At 31.6% G+C, this 23,350-nt stretch overlaps 1 protein-coding gene across 1 annotated transcript in view; it reads right to left on the minus strand.

Moving 5' to 3' along the window:
- Positions 1 to 14,857: 14,857 nt before the first annotated feature.
- The window catches only part of LOC148947405 (uncharacterized), a 41,656-nt gene continuing 33,163 nt past the window's right edge, over positions 14,858 to 23,350 (minus strand). The window contains exon 4 of the mRNA XM_089095237.1: positions 14,858 to 17,091. Within this exon, the coding sequence (XP_088951363.1) occupies positions 15,709 to 16,644 (936 nt within the window). The 5' untranslated portion in view covers positions 16,645 to 17,091 and the 3' untranslated portion in view covers positions 14,858 to 15,708. The remainder of the gene's footprint in view (positions 17,092 to 23,350) is intronic.

Consider the following 23,350-nt stretch of genomic DNA (forward strand, 5'->3'; position numbering starts at 1 on the left):
TAATCATCAAACAACCATCCAATAACCAGATGTCTATCCAATTTGTTGTTGAACTTATGATGACATCCAAAGAAAACAACAAACAAATTGACCAACACACATAACCATCAAACAACCATCCAATAGCCAGATGTCTACATCCAAGTTGTTGTTGGACTTATGTTGGCATCCAAGAAAACAACAAACAAATTGACCAACACTCATAACCATCCAAGAAACATCCAATAACCAGATGTCTACATCATATTACCATCAAACAGAACAAAACTATGAAAAAACATCAAAGTGAGAAAAACCATGAAAAAACATCCTCAGTGAGAAAAACCATAAAAACATGCATAAATTGTGTAAGCCTCGGAGTCGATAGGCCCTCCCTACTTTTGTGGTAGTTGTATGATTGGTAGATTATTTCATTCTATTTTTGTTCATTTTGGTTTAATGAAGTTCTTGACTTTATCTGAAAAACTTATTTTGTGGAAAAAGTTTTTTTTAATTAATTAAGAAGCATAAAGCCATTTTCCGATGGAGGGGATTTTCTACGGGGATGATTTTCTTACGGGAGGGATTTATTTTTTGAGAGTGAAAGCTTCTGGGGATGAGGTTTCCAGGGGAAATTTTACACAAGAGGAATTTTTTGGAATTCATATACAGAATTCATTTATTTATTCTAATTTCTATTTGGTGCCTTAATTTTACACGTGGAGATGTTCTCGAGGAAAGTTCTGGGGAAACTCAGCGGGGTTGTATTCTCTTAAGAAGTGGGGATTTTTCGAAGGCTCAAATTTTTCATGGGGGACTTTTCACCTGGAGAAATTCTCTGTGGGAAAATTTTCCGCGGGATAAACTTTCCATTGGGGGGGGGGGAGTTTACGGTGAAAATGTTCCACATAGGAAGATTTCTGACATGACTTGAAATAACTATAAAGAAAAAACCTGTCTGTAATAAATAAATGTCTTTTTTTTCAAATGACAGCATGCCTGGGAGAATTTTTCATGCGAAATTGTCCGCATGAAATTCCGGGGGATTTGCAGCAAATCCCAGGGTAATTTTTCCAGGGCGGATGGACTACTACTATAAGTAGTCCAGGGCGGATGGGCGTACTGTAATTTTTCCAGGGCGGATGGGCGGATAACTACTATAACTCTAACGAAAACTGTAAGCTAATGCCAAACTGAAACTATAAACTAAAACTCTTAACTAAAGCTAAACTATAACTCTAAACTCAAACTCTTAACAAAAATTAAACTAAACTATAAGTCTAACTAAAACTCTAAAACCTAAACTAAAACTCTTAAATAAAACTAAACTATAACTCTAAACTAAAACTCTTGACTACTGTAACTCTAACTAAAACTATAAGCTAATACCAAACTGAAACTCTAAGCTAAAACTCTTAACTAAAACTAAACTAAAACTCTAAAGTCTAAACTAAAACTCTTAACTAAACTATAACTCTAACTAAAACTCTTAACTAAAACTCTTAACAAAAATTAAACTAAACTATAACTCTAACTGACACTCTAAACTCTTAACTAAAACTAAACTTTAACTCTAAACTAAAACTCTTAACTACTATAACTCTAACTAAATCTGTAAGCTAATACCAAACTGAAACTCTAAGCTAAAACTAAACAATAACTCTTAACTAAAACTCTTAACAAAAATTAAACTAAACTATAACTCTAACAAAAACTCTAAGCTAAGACTCTAAACTAAAACTCTAAATTCTCAACTAAAACTAAACTATAAATAGAACTAAAACTCTAAGCTAAGACTCTAAACTCTAAACAAAAACTCTTAACTAAAACTAAACTAAACTATAACTCTAACTAAAACTCTAAGCTAAGACTCTAAAGTAAAACTCTAAACTCTAAACTAAAACTCTTAACTAATATAACTCTAACTAAAACTGTAAGCTAATACAAAAATGAAACTCTTAACTAAAATTAAACTATAACTATAAACTAAAACTCTTAACTACTATAACTCTAACTAAAACTGTAAGCTAATACCAAACTGAAACTCTAAGCTAAAACTCAACTATAACTCTTAACTAAAACTTAACAAAAATTAAATTAAACTATAACTCTAACAAAAACTCTAAGCTAAGACTCTAAACTGAAACTCTAAATTCTCAACTAAAACTAAACTAAAAATAGAACTAAAACTCTAAGCTAAGACTCTAAACTAAAACTCTAAACTCTAACAAAAACTCTAAGCTAAGACTCTAAAGTAAAACTATATACTCTAAACTAATACTCTTAACTACTATAAGTCTAAGCTAAAACAGTTAGCTAATATCAAACTGAAACTCTAAACTAAAACTCTTAACTAAAACTAAACTATAACTCTAAACTAAAACTCTTAACAAAAATTAAACTAAGCTAAGAGTCTAAACTCTAAATTAAAAAACTTAACTAAACTAAAACTCTTTACTAAAACTAAACTAGAGATCTAAACTAAAACTCTTAACTAAAACTAAACTAAACTATAACTCTAACAAAACTCTAAGCTAAGACTCTAAACTAAAACTCTAAATTTTCAACTAAAGCTAAACTAAACTATAAATAGAACTAAAACTCTAAGCTAAGACTCTAAACAAAGACTCTTAACTAAAACTAAACCAAACTATAACTCTAACTAAAACTCTAAGCTAAGACTCTAAAGTAAAACTCTAAACTATAAACTAAAACTCTTAACTAATATAACTCTAACTAAAACTGTAAGCTAATACCAAACTGAAACTCTTAACTAAAACTAAACTATAACTCTAAACTAAAACTCTTAACTACTATAACTCTAACTAAAACTGTAAGCTAATACCAAACTGAAACTCTAAGCTAAAACTCAACTATAACTCTTAACTAAAGCTTAACAAAAATTAAACTAAACTATAACTCTAACAAAAACTCTAAGCTAAGACTCTAAACTGAAACTCTAAATTCTCAACTAAAAGTAAACTAAAAATAGAACTAAAACTCTAAGCTAAGACTCTAAACTAAAACTCTAACTAAAACTCTAAGCTAAGACTCTAAACTCTTAACTAAAACTAAACTAAACTATAACTCTAACCGAAACTCTAAGCTAAGACTAAAGTAAAACTATAAACTCTAAACTAAAAATCTTAACTACCATAAGTCTAAGCTAAAACAGTAAGCTAATATCAAACTGAAACTCTAAACTAAAACTCTTAACTAAAACTAAACTATAACTAAACTAAAACTCTTAACAAAAAATAAACTAAACTATAACTCTAACAAAAACTCTAAGCTAAGACTCAAAACTAAAACTCTAAATTCTCAAATAGAACTAAACTAAACTATAAATAGAACTAAAACTCTAAGCTAAGACTCTAAACTCTAACTAAAACTCTAAGCTAAGACTCTAAACTCTTAACTAACACTAAACTAAACTATAACTAACTAAAACTCTAAGCAAATACTCTAAAGTAAAACTATAAACTCTAAACTAAAACTCTTAACTACTATAAGTCTAAGCTAAAACAGTTAGCTAATATCAAACTGAAACTCTAAACTAAAACTCTTAACTAAAACTAAACTATAACTCTAAACTAAAACTCTTAACAAAAATTAAACTAAGCTAAGAGTCTAAACTCTAAACTAAAAATCTTAACTAAACTAAAACTCTTTACTAAAACTAAACTATAGATCTAAACTAAAACTCCTAACTAAAACTAAACTATAACTCTAACAAAAACTCTAGGCTAATACTCTAAACTAAAACTCTAAATTCTCAACTAAAACTAAACTAAACTATAAATAGAACTAAATCTCTAAGCTAATGCTCTAAACTATAAACAAAAACTCTTAACTAAAACTAAACTAAACTATAACTCTAACTAAGACTCTAAGCTAAGACTCTAAAGTAAAACTCTAAACTATAAACTAAAACTCTTAACTACTATAACTCTAACTAAAACTGTAATCTAATACCAAACTGAAACTCTTAACTAAAACTAAACTATAACTCTAAACTAAAACTCTTAACTACTATAACTCTAACTAAAACTGTAAGCTAATACCAAACTGAAACTCTAAGCTAAAACTAAACTATAACTCTTAACTAAAACTTAACAAAAATTAAACTAAACTATAACTCTAACAAAAACTAAACTAAAAATAGAACTAAAACTCTAAGCTAAGACTCTAAACTAAAACTCTAACTAAAACTCTAAGCTAAGACTCTAAACTCTTAACTAAAACTAAACTAAACTATAACTCTAACTAAAACTCTAAGCTAAGACTAAAGTAAAACTATAAACTCTAAACTAAAACTCTTAACTACTATAAGTCTAAGCTAAAACAGTAAGCTAATATCAAACTGAAACTCTAAACTAAAACTCTTAACAAAAATTAAACTAAGCTAAGACTCTAAACTAAAACTCTTAACTAAAACTAAACTATAACTCTAACAAAAACTTTAAGCTAAGACTCTAAACTAATACTGTAAATTTTCAACAAAAACTATGCTAAACTATAAATAGAACTAAAACTCTAAGCTAAGACTCAAAATTCTAAACAAGAACTCTTAACTAAAACTAAACTATAACTCTAACTAAAACTCTAAGCTAATACTCTAAACTAAAACTCTAAACTACTATAACTAAAACTGTAAGCTAATACCAAACTGAAACTATAAACTAAAACTCTTAACTAAAGCTAAACTACAACTCTAAACTCAAACTCTTAACAAAAATTAAACTAAACTATAAGTCTAACTAAAACTCTAAACCCTAAACTAAAACTCTTAAATAAAACTAAACTATAACTCTAAACTAAAACTCTTAACTACTGTAACTCTAACTAAAACTGTAAGCTAATACCAAACTGAAACTCTAAACTAAAACTCTTAACTAAAACTAAACTATGACTCTAAACTAAAACTCTTAACTAAACTATAACTCTAACTAAAACTCTAAGCTAAAACTCTTAATAAAAATTAAACTAAACTATAACTCTAACTAAAACTCTAAACTAAAACTCTTAACTAAAACTAAACTATAACTCTAAACTAAAACTCCTAACTGCTATAACTCTAACTAAAACTTTAATCTAGTACCAAACTGAAACTATAAAATAGAACTCTTACCTAAAGCTAAACAATAACTCTAAACTAAAAGTCTTAACAAAAATTAAACTAAACTATAACTCTAACAAAAACTCTAAGCTAAGACTCTAAACTAAAACTCTAAATTCCCAACTATAACTAAACTAAACTATACATAGAACTAAGACTCTAAGCTAAGACTCTAAAATAAAACTCTAAACTCTAACTAAAACTCTAAGCTAAGACTCTAAACTCTAAACTAAAACTAAACTATAACTCTAAAATTCTTAACTAAAACTAAACTGTAACTCTAAACTAAAACTCTTAACCAAAATTAAACTAAGCTAAGACTAAACTCTAAACTAAAACTCTCAACTAAACTAAAACTCTTTACTAAAACTAAACTAGGGATCTAAACTAAAACTCTTAACTAAAACTAAACTATAACTAAAAAAACTCTAAGCTAAGACTCTAAACTAAAACTCTAAATTCTCAAATAAAACTAAACTAAACTATAAATAGAAATAAAACTATAATCTAAGAATATAAAATATAAACAAAAACTCTTAACTAAAACTAAACCAAACTATAAATAACTAAAACTCTAAGTTAATACTCTAAAGTAAAACTCTAAACTCTAAAATAAAACTTTTAACTACTATAAATCTAACTAAAACTGTAAGCTAATACCAAACTGAAACTCTTAACTAAAACTAAACTATAACTCTAAACTGAAACTCTTAACTACTATAGCTCTAACTAAAACTGTAAGCTAATACCAAACTGAAACTCTAAGCTAAAACTCAACTACAACTCTTAACTAAAACTTAACAAAAATTAAATTAAACTATAACTCTAACAAAAACTCTAAGCTAAGACTCTAAACTGAAACTCTAAATTCTCAACTAAAACTAAACTAAAAATAGAACTAAAACTCTAAGCTAAAACTCTAAACTAAAACTCTAAACCCTAACTAAAACTCTAAACTCTAACCTAAAACTCTTAACTAAAACTAGACTATAACTCTAACTAAAACTTTAAGCTAAGACTCTAAAGTAAAACTATAAACTCCAAACTAAAACTCTTAACTACTATAAGTCTAAGCTAAAACAGTAAGCTAATATCAAACTGAAACTCTAAACTAAAACTCTTAACTAAAACTAAACTATAACTAAACTAAAACTCTTAACAAAAATTAAACTAAGATAAGACTCTAAACTAAAACTCTTAACTAAAACTAAACTATAACTCTAACAAAAACTCTAAGCTAAGACTCTAAACTAAAACTCTAAATTCTCAACTAAAACTAAGCTAAACTATAAATAGAACTAAAACTCTAAGCTAAGACTCTAAACTCTAAACAGACTCTTAACTAAAACTAAACTATAACTCTAACTAAAACTCTAAGCAAATACTCTAAACTAAAACTCTTTAACTACTATAACTAAAACTGTAAGCTAATACCAAACTTAAACTCTTAACTAAAACTAAGCTATAACTGTAAACTAAAACCCTTAACTACTATAACTCTAACTAAAACTGTAAGCTAATACCAAACTGAACTCTAAACTAAAACTCTAAACTAAAACTAAACTATAACTCTAACTAAAACTCTAAGCTAAGACTAAAGTAAAACTCTAAACTATAATAAAACTCATAACTACTATAACTCTAACTAAAGTTGTAAGCTACTACCAAACTGAAACTCTAAACTAAAACTCTTAACTAAAACTAAACTTTAACTCTAAACTAAAACTCTTAACTACTATAACTAACTAAAACTGTAAGCTAATACCAAACTGAAACTCTAAACTAAACTCTTATTTAAAACTAAACTATAACTCTAAACTAAAACTCTTAACAAAAATTTAACTAAACTATAACTTTAACTAAAACTCTAAACTAAAACTCTAAAATCTAAACTAAAACTCTTAACTACAATTAAACTATAACTAAAACTCTAAGCTAAGACTCTAAACTTTAAACAAAAACTCTTAACTAAAACTAAACTATAACTGTAACTAAAACTCTAAACTAAAACTAAACTAAAACTCTAAAGTAAAACTCTTAACTAGTATAACTCTAACTAAAACTTTAAGCTAATACCAAACTGAAACTCTAAACTAAAACTCTTAACTAAAACTGAACTATAACTCTAAACTAAAACTCTTAACAAAAATTAAAATAAACTATAACTCTACCTAAAACTCTAAAATCTAAACTAAAACTCTAAACTAAAACTGTAAACTAATACCAAGCTGAAACTATAAACTGAAACTCTAAACTAAAACTAAACTATAACTCTGAACTAATACTCTTAACAAAAATTAAACTAAACTATAACTAACTAAAACTCTAAACTAAAACTCTTAACTAAACTAAAACTCTTTACTAAAACTAAACTAGAGATCTAAACTAAAACTCTTAACTAAAACTAAACTATAACTCTAATAAAAACTAAAAGCTAAGACTCTAAATTCTCAACTAAAACTAAACTAAACTATAAATAGAACTAAAACTCTAAGATAAGACTCTAAACTCTAAACAAAAACTCTTTAACTAAAACTAAACTATAACTCTAAACTAAAACTCTTAACTACTATAACTCTAACTAAAACTGTAAACTAATACCAAACTGAACTCTAAACTAAAACTCTTAACTAAAACCAAACTATAACTCTAAGCCAAGACTCTAAAGTAAAACTCTAAACTCTAATAAAACTCTTAACTACTATAACTCTAACTAAAGCTGTAAGCTACTACCAAACTGAAACTCTAAACTAAAACTCTTAACTAAAACTAAACTATAACTCTAAACTAAAACTCTAACTACTATAACTAACTAAAACTGTAAGCTAATACCAAACTGAAACTCTAAACTGAAACTCTTAACTAAAACTAAACTATAACTCTAAACTAAAACTCTTAACAAAAATTAAACTAAACTATAACTTTAACTAAAACTCTAAACTCTAAACTAAAACTCTAAAATCTAAACTAAAACTCTTAACTAAAATTAAACTAAACTATAACTAAAACTCTAAGCTAAGACTCTAAACTTTAAACAAAAACTCTTAACTAAAACTAAACTATAACTGTAACTAAAACTCTAAAGTAAACCTCTAAACTCTAAAATAAACGTCGTAAATACTATAACTTTAACTAAAACTATAAGATAATACAGGACTGAAACTCTTCAATAAAACTCTTAACTAAAACTAAACTATAACTCTAAACTAAAACTCTTAACAAAAATTAAACTAAACTATAACTCTAACTAAAACTAAACTATAACTCTAAACTAAAACTCTTAACAAGGATGGAAATGTCCCAGGGTAATTTTTCCAGGGCGGATGGACATTTTACCTGGTAGGAACTCTCTGTGGAAAAATTTTTAGGGGAGAGGGGGATATTTTTCATAGAGAGGGAGTTGGATTCCCCGGCATTGATTGAGAAAGCTATCAGAAACTAAATAAAAACAAGGTTTTATCAGCTGAAAGTAAGGAGCAACGATTAAACTTAAAATGAACAAAAATTATTCCGTAGATAAAAGGGGCTGCCTTCTTCTCGATACCACTCTCTTTACGCTAAATTTCTATATTTGGTGTCAAATATTTAAAAACGACTCCTGAAACGAAAAGGCCGCTTAAGTATAATCTGAATCTTTTTTATAAGTACTATGCATTTTAGCATAAAGAAGAGAGTATGAATTGGGGACAGCTCCTTTCATACATAGAATAATGTCTGTCCGTTAAAGTTTTAAAGTTGCTCCTTACTTTCTGTTAAAAACTTGCTTTTATTTAATTTTATCAAAATTTCCGTTTTTAGACTTTCAGGTACGAGTCAAGTCACTTCTTACTTACAATTTGTTCGACGAACTGTTTTATCTCCGTGAAATTGGTTGCATAATCAGCTGCCACTGAAGATAATCCTAAATAACAATTGTTATTCCTGGATCAAATTAAATTAAAAAAAAAATTCAAGGCTTTTTAAAAATACTAGCCATTAGGACCGAAATTTTCCTGAAGTTAAGAATCTTCAAATTAATCCTCTGGCCTTCATTACCTGAATTTGCAACTCATATCACCCTATAACTCCTTAGAATTTCTCTGAAAAAGAACAGAAATCACTCTGTGCAGAGTGAGATACTACTATGTAAATCCTGCCTAAATAAAGAACCTGCATTCTTGGTTTGAGTGTTATTTTTTTGGCTCTTTTCATTAACATTTAAACTAGTTTATTGAAAAAGCAATCAAAACAAACGTTAGTAAAGAATGGGAACTTGAGTTTCATTATCCTACCTTTTGTATACTACCTTCCTAGTCACCTTAATATTTTTCTTATGTCCTCCATTACCAAACAGAGTTAGGCTAGTTTTAAGTTGTGTGCTTTTTCTAAAATAGGCTATTTGTTTATATTTACTAAAATTTATTGGTAAAAAATGTAAAAAGTTGAAAATGTAAAAAAGGTGAAGTTTACTAATTTTTTTTTTTGGTACAAATATAAAAGATAAAAATGTAAAAAAAAGGTAAAAAAATATATTTTAATAATAGACGGAGGGGTAAGCAAATTTGTTTTTCAATTCCTTTTTTTGCAAACTTTTTTTCCGGTAGAAATATGAAAAAAAAATTTTCCTTTGAAATACTCCTGAAAGGCATTTTTCAAAATCAAGGCGGGGGTGAACAAAACTAGATAGGTACAAGTACCCCTGTCCGTTCCTTCAACTGACACCACTTGAGCTAGCAGGTAACTGCAACATCATAGAGAGATGTTTAATGATCGATTCAATGATATTGATAATTTCAGCGTTTTTTGTAGATTTATAAAAAAAAACACGCGGATAAATGGTCTGTTTACAAATATAATAAAATTTAAAATCCATATCGAATTGTGATGAAACTTTGAGGTAATAAATATTTTATTGGTAATGGCTAAAAGTATAAAATAAAAATTTCTATACAGCCTTTGTAGTCTAATGATAATAGCCTTTAGTGCCGATTGTAACACAAGCTCAAATTGAGGATGACAGATTTTTTTTTAAATATATATTTTCGTTCATGCACCCTTTAATTATTAATGATTAGTTCTCTTAAAATGTTAAAATCCTTGTTGCCAAAGCAATGAAAGTAAACTTTCTGACGAGAATAATAAATAGTTTGCCGCATTGCTGCTGAAAAACTGCATTAATAATGGTACAACTTTTTTTTCAAAGTATACTAGCTACATATCTTATAATTCTTTAGAATCCTTCAGGTTATAAGAATCTGAATATAATTCAAATTGAAAAATAGTTCGTAAATAGTTGAATTTCTTACAGCTTCTCAAAGACGCCAAGGATAATATACCTGCCTAGGCAAAGCTTAAATGAGATACTAAGTCAAATTTGTATTTAATGCCTTAATTCAGTAGAAACTCAAGTTGAGTTCCATAGGTTTTTTGGAATAAATTGGAAAAGAATGTTTTTAATATTGATCATATATATTTTAAAGCATAAAAACTAAACAAAAAAGAAACATTTTTGAAATACAAAATTCTGATAAGATATGATATATATTAAAAAAAAATAACAACAACACAAGCTTAGCTTGGCCAAATACACACTTCAAAGTAAAACAAAAAAAAGGGACAATAGCATCAATGAAGGTTTGAAACGAACCTGACGCATAAAACTTACACTTTTTTTCATAGTAATTCAAACATAAAATGAACATAAATCTTAATGATTGAATGAGGGAAAGTTAAAACAAACAGAAACTAAACAGATAATAAAGCTAAGCGTAAAACGAACAGAAATTACTACAAACAGGATTAGGGCCAACGGAAGTCTTAAGAAGTCACAGTCTGAAGAAGCCATCGTCGCAGTCACGCCTAGGTGAAGTTGCTGGTACTTGCAGCTGTAGTCACAAGTAGTTGTAATCGCAAGAAATTAAAGTGTCCAGTAGTTTCTGTTGCAAGCACTTGCCATCAAACTTCAGACTAATAGTGGTCGAAAGCAAAAACTGTCACAGTTACAGGGAGTCACCACTGCAAGAAGACAGTCTCCGGAAGTCAGAGTTCCAATTGTTGCAGCCGTAAGTAGTCACATGTGAAAGTGGTTGTAGTCACAAACTGTCGTAGTCCCATCTACTCATAATCACATCCACAATGAGTGGCGTTAAAGGAATTTGCAGTCGTGGTCAAAAGGGCTCACAGTTGTAAGAAGTCACAGTAAGGAGAAGTTGCTGTCATAAGTCTTCGCAATCAGAAAAGGTTATAGTTTTTAAGCTGTCACAGTTGCATCTCTTCACAGTCACAAATATTTGCAGTCACATTCAAAATTGGCTTCAGTGAAGGATATAAGGAGTCACAGGCACAATTTCTCGTGGTCGTAGTAATTGCAGTAGTTAGTAGTATAAGCAGTATTATTCATAGTAGTATTGGTAGTCATTAGTCATAATGTATTGGTAGTCATAATGACATAGTAGTCATTATTGAACATCTGATCAAGTGAATTCATTAACCAGACAATTTTTTTTCCACTTTCATTCAATGAATCTGGATGCCTTGCTGTTAAAAGATCAATCGGTGTACTTCCTTTCACGTCAATTACATTATACGAGCACCGTCAATTACATTCACATCAATTACATTTCACGTCATTATACATACGTACATAGCACCATGTTCCAACAATAACTCAACCATTTTAATTTGTTGTAACTCGGCAGCCCAATGTAACAGAGTTTTCCCATTTTTATCTGTAAGATTAACATCTACACCTCTAGGTATAAGAAATTTAATCCGATCTGTATCGTCAATTTGTGAACGAAGCAACCTTTCTAAATAAAGATTCAAATTAAATCCATCTGGATTTTAAAAAAATTCAGCTTGATTCCTGAATGATTAAGGAATATTGGCATTGCAATGTACTAGCAAATATTTTATAGAATCCTCTACTTGGTTTGTAATAATATCATCATTTATAGTCCCCAAAGCGTAAAATAAAGGCGTCTTACCAAAATTATCTTCCATATTAACATCAGCTCCATGGTCAACCAAATATTTTATTATATTAAATCTACGTTTTTTCTTTATCGCCCACCATAAAATGGAAATACCGTTCTCATCTTTTGCATTAACATTTTCTCCTTTATCAATTAAATACTTAATGATTTTTGGGTTAGCTCCAGAAATAATTGCCCTTAGTAATGCAGTTTTGCCGTCTTCATGTAATGCAGTACATTCTGTATAGCTATCATATAGATATTGTATGATATTAAAATTATTGTAAAGCAATGCCATATATAAATGTAAATAATTATCTTTTCCTTTACTTTCAAAATGTTGAAAGGTTTTTATATGACCATCTCTAGCAGCAGCAATTAGAATTTTTGTATGATGATCTGGTTTCTCATCATTCTCATCATGTCTATAAAAATTAATATGAGTTTTATAATCTAAATAAAAAAGAACGTCATTGTCGGTCTTTATACCTCCGTTTTCGACTAAATATTTTGTAATCTTCAGTCTGTCATCATCATTTAGTTTTTCACTTAAGTTCACACAATCTAAAGGTGTATAAACTCTATAACTTTTATTGAGTATATCCTTTTTTTCACTGGATCCTCTATAACATTTAGTATAGCTATAATCACTTCAAGCCGCCCATTCTCAAAATAATAAGAAAGTAGCCGAGGAAGTTCATAATCTAAACTGAGTTCAGAGGCTGGACTTGGATCTTGTAATAAAAGTTTCTCTTCTATCCAATTACTTTCTTCTATCGATAGTTCCTCTTCAAGCCCATAATTCATATCTTTTTCTTCAATAACATATGACACTAATGTTTTTACATTTAAGTTGTTACTATCAGCACCATTAAATAGCAAATAGCAAGCCATTTCTAGTCTATTGTTTTCAATAGCATAATAGAGAGCAGTTTTACCATGAACATCTTTTTTGTTTACAAAACGAACTACTTTCGACGCTCTATCTTCCTCTTTCTTGAAGGTTCCATGCTCTAAAATTTTCTCTTCTAAGATGCCATTATAATAGATTGATAAATATTCCATAATATCGCTATGAATATTTTGATAATAAATTTGGTAATTGTATGATATTATGATGTAGATAATTTCGCATATCTACATCATAATATGGGTAATCGTGATATCGATTTATGTCGATAGCATAATTTTGAAGAGCAAATTGTAATGGTGTTTGCTCTTCATTTTCAGGCTGCGGCCAATTAAAAAGGCCTGCCGTTAATAAAGCTTTAACAACGTTTAAAAAACCTTTCTGAGCAGCAAAATTTAGAAGTGGCTTTCCTGCTAACAATGCAAGAATTTCTGCTCTTTTTGTATTTTCTATTTGCTTCATTATACTGGTAATGAAAATGCGAGAAGTATAAGGTAATATTTCGTCAGTGATTTCAAGTGTCCCACTAATATCAACGATAATTTTTGCAGCAAAAGCAAAAGAGGCAAAATATGCAGCAAAAGTAGCATGGGTAAAATGTGGTTCATCACCTATAATTTGATCAATAGCACCTTTGTTTTCACCACCAATTTTAATATCTTGGATCCAACCTTTAATCTCCACTTGATTTGTAGAAGACACCTTTTCAAAATCTTTGTTATTCAACAAAGTATATATTGCTAGTTCTTGTTTTTGTTTTTTAAACTTTTGATAATCTTGTTCAAGTAACCTTTTGTTCACTGGTTTTGTGATATCTATTTCTTGTTTCTCTTTAAAATGTATATCATAGAATATTGTTTCTACGAAACGATCATATAAATCTGCAATGTTAATTTGACTTGGCACGGCTGATTTTTTATTCAGAATGTTAGTAGTATTTAAAAATTCTTTACATCCTTGCCATTGATTTGTTTGTTTTCCCTCTTTATACTCATAAAAAACGTTTGCTACCATCCAAGTGGGCAATGGAATACTAGTAAATTCTGTTTCTGTACTGCTAGTATGTGCCGAAAATCGTTCAATTACTTCATTGCCATACATTTCTAGCTGTTGATCATCAACCTGAGCAATTTTTTCTTGCTTGAATTTTTGTTTCCAAAATGTAATTAAAAAATCTACTTGATCTGTATCTTTACAAAATGGCTTTAGACCATAGACAAGAACAAAAAACGAACGCTCTAGATCCGTTTTCATACTTGGCCTTGTAGTTACCAGCAATCTTTCCAGCTTAGTCGTTTTCAACTCGCCAAGCAAATTAATTACAATATCTTTATAATCTGGGGCAATTTCGTCAAAACCATCAATCAGAATTACTACCTGAATTCCATCAACAGAGCCAAAACGAAGATTGTTCTCTAATAATTTCTTCTGTAGACCATCTTCAAGCTTCAATAAATTGTCGAGCAAAAAATCTATTGCTTGGTCCTCATTTAATTGGCCTCTGTTTGTCAAGTTATTTAGAATATTTAACTGATCCATATGCTTGATTAAATCAATTCTTAGTATCCATCTATAAGAATATCTTTCCTTTATTTTCTCAGATAGGCTCGTCAGAACCGTCGTCTTCCCCATCCCTGCTGTATCAGAAATGATTACTACTTTATTTTCTTCACTCTGGTCTAAAAACTCTGACTCAGAATAATACTCAATACAACTTCCTTGAGGCTCGACATATTTACGTAATGAAGATACAGAGCCTTGTGATTTCTGCCAAATTAATTTTCCAGGCTCACACTTTAGCCAGTGAATGTTCGCAGTAGGTTTTTTTTCACAGAAGAGATCAAAACTTTCCTTTGTATAAATCAGCGTATCCTGAACTGATCTATCATTTTCTATTGCCTTATTTATCTCTAATCGATAGAATTTACGATCTATATAATAATCCTTTATTTCACCTAAATCTTTCAGTTGAGAACCTATATTTATCTCTTTACCTCGAACAAGATCAGCGAATGTATGTATGTCTATAATTTCGCCAGGAAATGGACGTGACAATTGATTTAAACTTGTTCTTTCTCCTTTGCCCTGAAGAAGTATTAGCTTTTTCTCCAAAGGGTCTTCACATGGTTTAAAATCCTGTAGATTAATTTCATCATCCACTTCATAATACTTTAGTGCATATGTACGTTGAAAATGTTCAGTTAAAGTATTAGTATTTTCTTTATGATTAACTAAAATGATCTTTTTCTTAGAACCTACTTCGGTTATGCTGGACAATAATGAATTATATAGACGTAATAGGCTTTCTTGACTATAAGCCTTATCATCGCATTCTATCGTCAATAAGTTGGTGGCTGAACTCTTGAATGCGTGCACAACAGCCTCTCTATGTTGCTCACTTTGTAAAATTTCTTCTACAGAAATGGAAATCCGACTAGCTTTTTCTAAAGTATAGTCGTATTTAGTATTAAGGTACTGCAAAAGTTTTATAGTACTGAATAGGGTTTCTGAAGTTTTTACGAGCAATAAACGTCCATTAGCATCATCTAAAAACTGATATAGGTCAGTTAATGAATTCAAGTTTTGAAAGGAACCACACCCAAGGTTTTTTTCATTATACATTAAAGTCATGTTAGCTACTATTAAAGATGTGACAATATTGTCTTCCAGTTCTTTGAAGTAACGTACGACACTTTCCCCATCAATCCAGCCAGAAGGACGACCACCTTTTTTAGATAGGCCTTTTTCTAGATTTTTTTATACTGTTTTAATGAATTACTTAGTATTTCACTGAAAGGAGTACCTTTCAATATTTCTTGCTGATATAGACCACTAAGTTTCAACTCTAAAACATCTGCTTTAGGTTGATTAATTACAAAAACTAACCGATTTAGAAAGTTTTTTATTTCTTCTTCTTGTTTGGATTTTGTTAAACGTTGCTGGTCGTTATTTTGACTTTCAAAATCAGAAATCATTTGCATTAGACTATTTTTTAGTTTATCACTTATGGCATCTAGTTGTTTATAGTTATTTTTTTCAGGTCCTTCTGGTGACAAGTCAAAAATATCTAAAATACCTAAAGGCGCATCCTTTTTTACTGTGAAGTTTGCTTTTTCTAACTGTTCATTGTTAAAATTAGCACTGGTAAACAAGACCATATATTGTACCTCACTATCTTCGAAATATTTTTTCTTATTAGCTTTTTCATTAACCATTTTTCTCCTCTTCATTTGAGGCTTTAGGCTTTGTCCGAGGCTTCTGTTTTCATCGGTAAATACTCTAATATCCTGTTTAAGGTCAAGGTAAGAAAGGAAATATTTTTGAACACCAAACTCACCCTTATTATATTCTAAATCAGAATTGTTTATTTCTTTATTTTTTCCTTTGTGTTTAACCTGAATTGGAATAATGTATTTCTTGCCACTTTCTTTATAGCTAAAAACTACATCATCAAATTTTTGATTGTTTGTGTCCCTGCTTTTAACTTCTCTACCAATATTAAATTCACTATTGCAAAATTTTGTTCGTCCTGCTCTTTCTACCATGCAGAATACCATATCTTCATATTTTTCCGCCATTTCACCTCTTATGGTTTGAGCAGTTTTTTCCGCAAAACCACTACGATCTTTTAGCATCTTTTTAATGTCTTCATAACTATTACGGTTAAATTTTTTGTTTTTCATTTTTTTTTCTAATAGATCAAATGCAGTTTCACCTTTGACATTTTTTATATCAGTTAGTAAGTCAGGATAACCTAGAAGATATACAACAACACTTTTATAGCCTTTTAGAATAGCTATATGTAACGGAGTATTTTTGTTGTCACTAATAATTTCACTTTGTGCATTGATGTCTGCCCCCTGTTTAACTGCGTTTTTTACTTCATTCAGTCTATAATCTTCCGATTCTCGTAAATTAGGTGATAAAGCCTCAAATAACGCTTTGGTTTCATCGGAAAGTTTTTTGACATCGTATCTGGAATCTAAACTTTGGTTTTGTATCTGTAATTCTTTCTGAATTGATAAGGATGAACTATTCTTACTACTGTGTCCTGTGGCAAATGGATCGGAGCTTAAATGGAGAGCAGTCTTGCGTTTTTTCTGTATGCAATTAGAGTACTTCCAAGATGTCTGCAAAAAAACAAAAAAAAACAGTGAATTTCAAAAAGATTTTGATTTACAAAAAAACACTCCTTTATATACCGAAACATCAAGTAGAAAAAAAAAATACAGCTATTTTGTATATGGACTTCCATATCAATTTCCGTATCTGAAACCTACAAGTATAAACTTACTCCAAAAAAACTAATGCGTTCTAGGATGTTTCCCTTGAGCAGCTGCAGCGTCAAGCAAGCGAGGCCTAACTTCAAATCAACACTTACAAAAGTGTGGTCCTCCGAGTCAACTTTAAAAAGCATATTCCTGAACAAATAGAATCTGAGGTTGATCTTAAAGCAGTAGAGTTCGCGAAAATTCTTAGGATCATAATCGACAATAACCTAGGCTGGGAATCCCAAACTTACAAATTAGTGCAGAGAGGAGCCAGTCTTCTCAGAGAATTTGCCCGGCTACGAAGATTTGGATTATCCCCCCAAAACTTGACCAACCTCTATAAAACCTACGTTTGTCCTGCCCTGCATTATGGATGCCAGGTTTGGCACCCCAGACTAACCAAAGCTCAGGATCTTAAATCGAGCGAATTCAAAAACACTCATGCCAAATCATCCTTGGGTAAGAATATAAATCATATGAGGAGAGTCTGACATCACTAGGCCAGAATACACTATCTGCCAGGCGACACGAGTTGCTAATGACTTTTGGAAGGTCCTGTCTGTCGTCGGATCTTTTTCGTAGCATCCTTCCTGAGTTTCAGCCAACTCTTGAAAATCCACGTCCCGCTCGGGGGTCAAACTGGAAAAAAAAAAGCTCCCTCCGGCTAATTGTTGTGTGCGATACGATCGTTTCTTTGTGCCATACTTTTGTAAACATTATAATAACATGTCATAGTGATATCTTTTTTTTTTACATACCAGTGATATTCTTAAGATAATTTCTTAAACCCCATTGGCTTGACATAACATAAATAAAGAAAAACGAGCAAAAATGGGGTTTTTAAAGGCCAAATGAAAAAACTGACAAAACACAACAAAGGGAACATTTCGAGCGGACAAACGCCTCTCTTCTTCAGCGCGAAACGAAAAAATATATGATCAATACGAATGTAAAAAAATAAGAAAAACAATGAAAAAAACAAAAAAATTAAAAGATGAATACAAATCAATAAAAGCCAAAGAATTTTAAGAATTAAAACAAAATACCCAACAACAATAAAAGTGAGTCATTCACCAAATAATCGCTTTGTTGTGTTTTTCTCAGTATTTTCATTTGGCCTTTAAAAACCCCGTTTTTACTCGTTTTTCTTGCTTTAAGTGCTATTCTTTTGGATATTTTGGCGTAATAATAAACTTGATCGATTGATTGGTCAAATAAAAAACATTGTAAAGAACAACAGTGCTTCTAAAAGCCTAAAAGATAATTTAGATCTGGTAGTGCCAGGAACAAACGTTCAAACAAATCAGACTTATTAGCTTTATAACTATATTCTCTTTTTCTACAAGAGTTTGGAAAACTTAGTGATGACAAATTGGAAAAAAAAATCTATTCAGAAACAAGTTTACATAAAATTTAAGCAAACATAAAAATGGTAAAATTTTAATTAATATACCATTATCTCTTACCATCTCAGTTACATATCATTGGTCAGAACTCTTAGAGCCTTAATTTGTAAGACAAGCAGGGGGTATACAGGGTAGTAAACGTCATCGTCGACGGCAAAATGCAAGAACTATGGATCAATGAGAGACAAATACTACATTCTAATTACCTTTTTAGCCTTCAATTTACGTAGAACTCCAACATAACTCTTTGGTTTTCTTGAAAATTTCTTCCTAAGACATCCAACATAACGCTTTTGTTTCCTCTTAAAGTTCTTTGACATCGTATCTAGATTCTACACTTTGGTTTTGTATCTGAGATTTTTGCTGCATTGATAGGAGCGGACTGTTCCGATTATTGTGTCCTATATCAAATGGAGCAGATCTGTCCAACATGCCATTTGGGTATTACCAAAATATCTTTAAAAGAATAGTGAAATTTGAAAAGATTCTGATCTACAAAAAGTATTAGCCTTTATATTGATGCAATACATCTCAAATTATTGCTACGAATAGTACAGTCAATCTATCGTCAAATAGGACTCGACCGCAAACAAATTGCAACAGAAATGATTTTTACACCATCTTGTAGAGAAAAAAAAAACTGTACAACATATCAAAAGTTGAGAAACCCAGCGGGGTGCAAAATAAGTGTTTTTTGGCGTTTTCCGTTTGTTTTTTTGTTGTTTTTAGCGGAAATTTTCCGTTATCCTAGAGCTTAGCATTTACTTCATGGGAGACATGTTTCTGAACTAGTTTTGTGTGCTGAATTCGAATATCACATCAGATTCAAGTTATGTCCCACCGTTAGTGTTTCACATTCATCACCAAACAAGAAATTCGTATTTCGTGGCCATATTTCCCTTTTTTCGTCCTTTGGGGCGAATGAAGTCAGGAATAACGTCGCCCTATCGACTGAATGCTATATTTTTGGAAAGTTCCGTACATTCTAAGATTGTCGTCATTAAGGTTTAACAGCATATACGGCCATCTAGCGGAAAATTTCGTAGCCTATTTCGCTAAGGTCTGTGTTGGAACCCTTGGTCCCAGTTTTGTCAGATAAATGAGAGGCAACAATGACGGAGGTTGAAGAAAATCCTGCACTCAAGCGGATCAAAGGTTTCGTCGACCAGAAGATACTTGATCTGTTTCAGCACAGAACTTCAAAGCTGTGGTTTCAGCTTATGAATATGGTTGGGATACTTCGTTCTTTCATCAAAGCTGAGCGGATTGGGCTTAGGGACTTATACCTAAAGTCTGTGTCTGAAATGCTACCTTTTCTTGCGGCCTGTGGTCACAACAACCATGCCAAATCGTGTCAAATATACCTTCAGAAGATGGTGAAGCTTGAAGAAACCCATCCTACTGTTCATAGTTCATTCCAACAAGGAATGCTCGTCGTCAGACGATCTGATCGCGATTGGGCTGGCTTGTCGACGGATCTAGTTATTGAAAAAGAGCTTATACGCTCGTTGATAACAGCAGGTGGACTGACCAGGGGTACGGGCATGACCGAAACCCAGAGGTCGCTGTAGGTTTTAGCACGCCCAACCTGCTCTGCTGTTAACCTCCTAATGGAAGATCTGACGCAAATTCTCTATGGGACAAGCGAGCAGCACAAGGAGAACGCAGGCCCCAGACAAGAAAGAGACTTCAAGGATACGCAGGCGATGGTCACGTACTTTGAAAATGGCTCACCACTTAGAGGGGATACCCAGCTTAGAAGCATTGCTACCGGTTTGACTGCATATGCATCTGCAAAAGTTGACTGTGTAATTTCTTTTAGAATAAAAATCTTATATGCTTTGACCGGAAAAGGGGTGAAGTATTTTTTATGCTAATTAACAGAACAGTCAGTCCATATAAAAACAACGCAAACTGCTGGAGGAGTTCACACGCGACTGGATCCGGCTTTGCTATTCCAACGCTTCATTGCGTTAGCCAAAAGGACAAGACTTCCTGAATCAGAGTACTTCCGGTATGAACTTTGTTCGTATCCCATTGCTCTGTTTGACAGCTCATTTATGCCGAGAGTGCCGAACAAGGCCGAATTTGCCAAGGCCATTGCACTTGCATGCAAACTCGAAGAAATTCCGTGTGTGCTGAACGACGGGACACACTACGTACCTGACGGCGGATCTCTATTGCACCCAGTCCCATGGATAAAAAATGACACGTATGCAAGTATCATACAGAGCTACTCTCTGTGTATTTCGTGGAAGTACCCTGGTGCAACTGTTTTTTTCGATGGGTATGATAGTGGACCTTCCATCAAAGATATGGCCCATTCGTATCGTAATCGAACGATTGGTCACGAGGTTTTCTTCACGAATGACATGCGTCTGAAAGTTAAGAAAGAAGAATTTCTCGGGAACAAGAAAAACAAGTCAAGATTCATTAGTGCGCTTGCAGTTCATCTCCGGCAAACAGGCTATTTTGTAGTCCAAACCCCCAGTGATGCAGAAATGCCTATTGTAAAAGCTGCTATAGAATCAGCTAAAAAGAAGGTAAGTGCCGTTATTGGAGAAGATACGGATATTCTGGTCGTTCTCTGCTACCACTGTGATGTCTCCACTAACAAGGTGTACTTCGCCCCAGAGCCAAAGAAAAATAAAGAGCGAAGGTGCTGGGATATTCATGAAATGAAAAAAAGATTAAGCCAAGAAGTATGTGGTCTGATCCTCTTTGCCCATGCATTCCTTGGGTGTGATTCTACATCACGTGTCCACAACATCAGAAAAGGTCTTACCCTGAAAAAAGTGATAGAAGACGAAAGTTTTCGAGCATCTGCCAAGGTCTTTATGAAGAAGGCAGCAACAAAAATCGAAGTCAAGGAAGCCGGAGAAGACGCACTTCTTATAATATATGGTGGAAAGAAGGGGGAAATCTGAACGAGCTTCGAAAGCAGCTCTTCGAAAGAAATCTCGTCACAGCAACGGCTTTTGTTCACCCAGAGCAGCTACCTCCCACATCCAACTCTGCAGCATTTCACAGCTATAGAGTTTACTTTCAGGTACACGCCTGGAATGACGACCGTAATCTAGAATTGGACCCTCAAAAGTGGGGCTGGAAGGAACGAAATGGCACATTATACCCAGTGATGACGGACCTACCCCCAGCATTTCCCTAACTTCTTAAGATTGTTAAGTGTTCCTGCCGTTCAAACTGCACCTCTGCTCGGTGCACTTGTGTCAGAAACGGCATGTCTTGCACTCTAGCGTGCAAAACTTGTCAGGGAGCAGAATGTGATAATTCTCCCAAATCAGAAGATCTCATCGACGATCTCGACGACGAAGTTTCAAACTACACTGCCAGTGATTAATGTCGCAAGTCATTTAAAAAGTTGCCTGCCTTTTACTAATGTGATTTTTGTTACCTGTGATTTTAGTCAGTTTATACATAAAGAGATGATTGATTATTTTGAAGAAATCTTTTGGTGATGAATGTGAAACACTTTCAGTTGAACATATCCTTGATCTGATGTGATATTCAAGCTCATCGCATAAAACTACTCAAGAAATGTTGTCAAACGACTATGTTATAATAGAATCGCGAACTTCGTGAATGGTGATGAATGTGAAACACTTTTTGTTCACCGTATCTTAAATCTGATGTAATATGCGAGTTCAGCACATAAAATTACATCAGAAATGTGTTTCCCATGAAGTAAACTCTAAGCTTTGAGAAAATCGAAAATTTAGGCTTAAAAACGAAAAATAAAACACAAAACGCTAAAAAACACTAATTCTTGCACCCCGCTAGGTTTCTCAACTTTTGATATGTTGTACAGTTTTTTTCTCTACAAGATGGTGTAAAAATCATTTCTGTTGCAATTTGTTTGCGGTCAAACCTTATATTGACTGTACTAGAAGTAAAGTAGAAAGACAACAGTCCCTTCGTGAAAGATAAATAGAGCTCACTGACAAATTGATTTTTATTCTTGTATGTAGGAAAATAAAATGTCTACGCAACAACTCGTGGTCTTGTTTCTGGGGCAAGGGGAATTGTTGTAGTTACGTTTATAAAATGAATTAGAACTAGTTTAGTTTTCTACTTTAGATGAAAAGCTCGCGCAAACTCGTATGGTTATATTTTTTGGGAGATGGCCGTTTTCCAACTACATAGTTTACAATACAATGCGATGTATTTTTTTTCCCTAGTTTTAAATATTTCACTCTTTCCAGGCTATTTTCCAAAGAGGATATTTCCTGTATTTGCTGAATTACTTAGAGGCCTTCAGTTTTTTTTTATTTAAATTTCAATATTTATCCAGGACTTCTATTGGTTTTCTCGCCCTCAAATTTATTATTATTAGCAAATGGATAAAAAACACCAATTAAACATTAAATATCCATTTAATACTAATAAGATAAAAATAAAGATTACCACATTAGACTTACAATAAGTCTCAGCAGAAACCAAAGTGTTTGGGACGACCCAAAAACGACACATTATTAAAAAAAATACATTTTTTATAGTTTTTAAAAAAAAAAACAACATTATAACACTTCCTCAGAAAAAAAACTCTTACTCCTACCCCTCGCCAATTCAACTAAACAAAAAATCGAAATTTTTTAATTTATATGTTATGGGTCACTCAAATCAATCTTATACTCACAATCTACAACTCATCCCGATTTCTAACCCACACCAACATTACAATCACAAGATATGAA

Source organism: Artemia sp. Qi Xiang Cuo, chromosome 10 (assembly GCF_049724085.1).
Source record: "Artemia sp. Qi Xiang Cuo chromosome 10, ASM4972408v1, whole genome shotgun sequence".
Taxonomy (NCBI): domain Eukaryota; kingdom Metazoa; phylum Arthropoda; class Branchiopoda; order Anostraca; family Artemiidae; genus Artemia; species Artemia sp. Qi Xiang Cuo.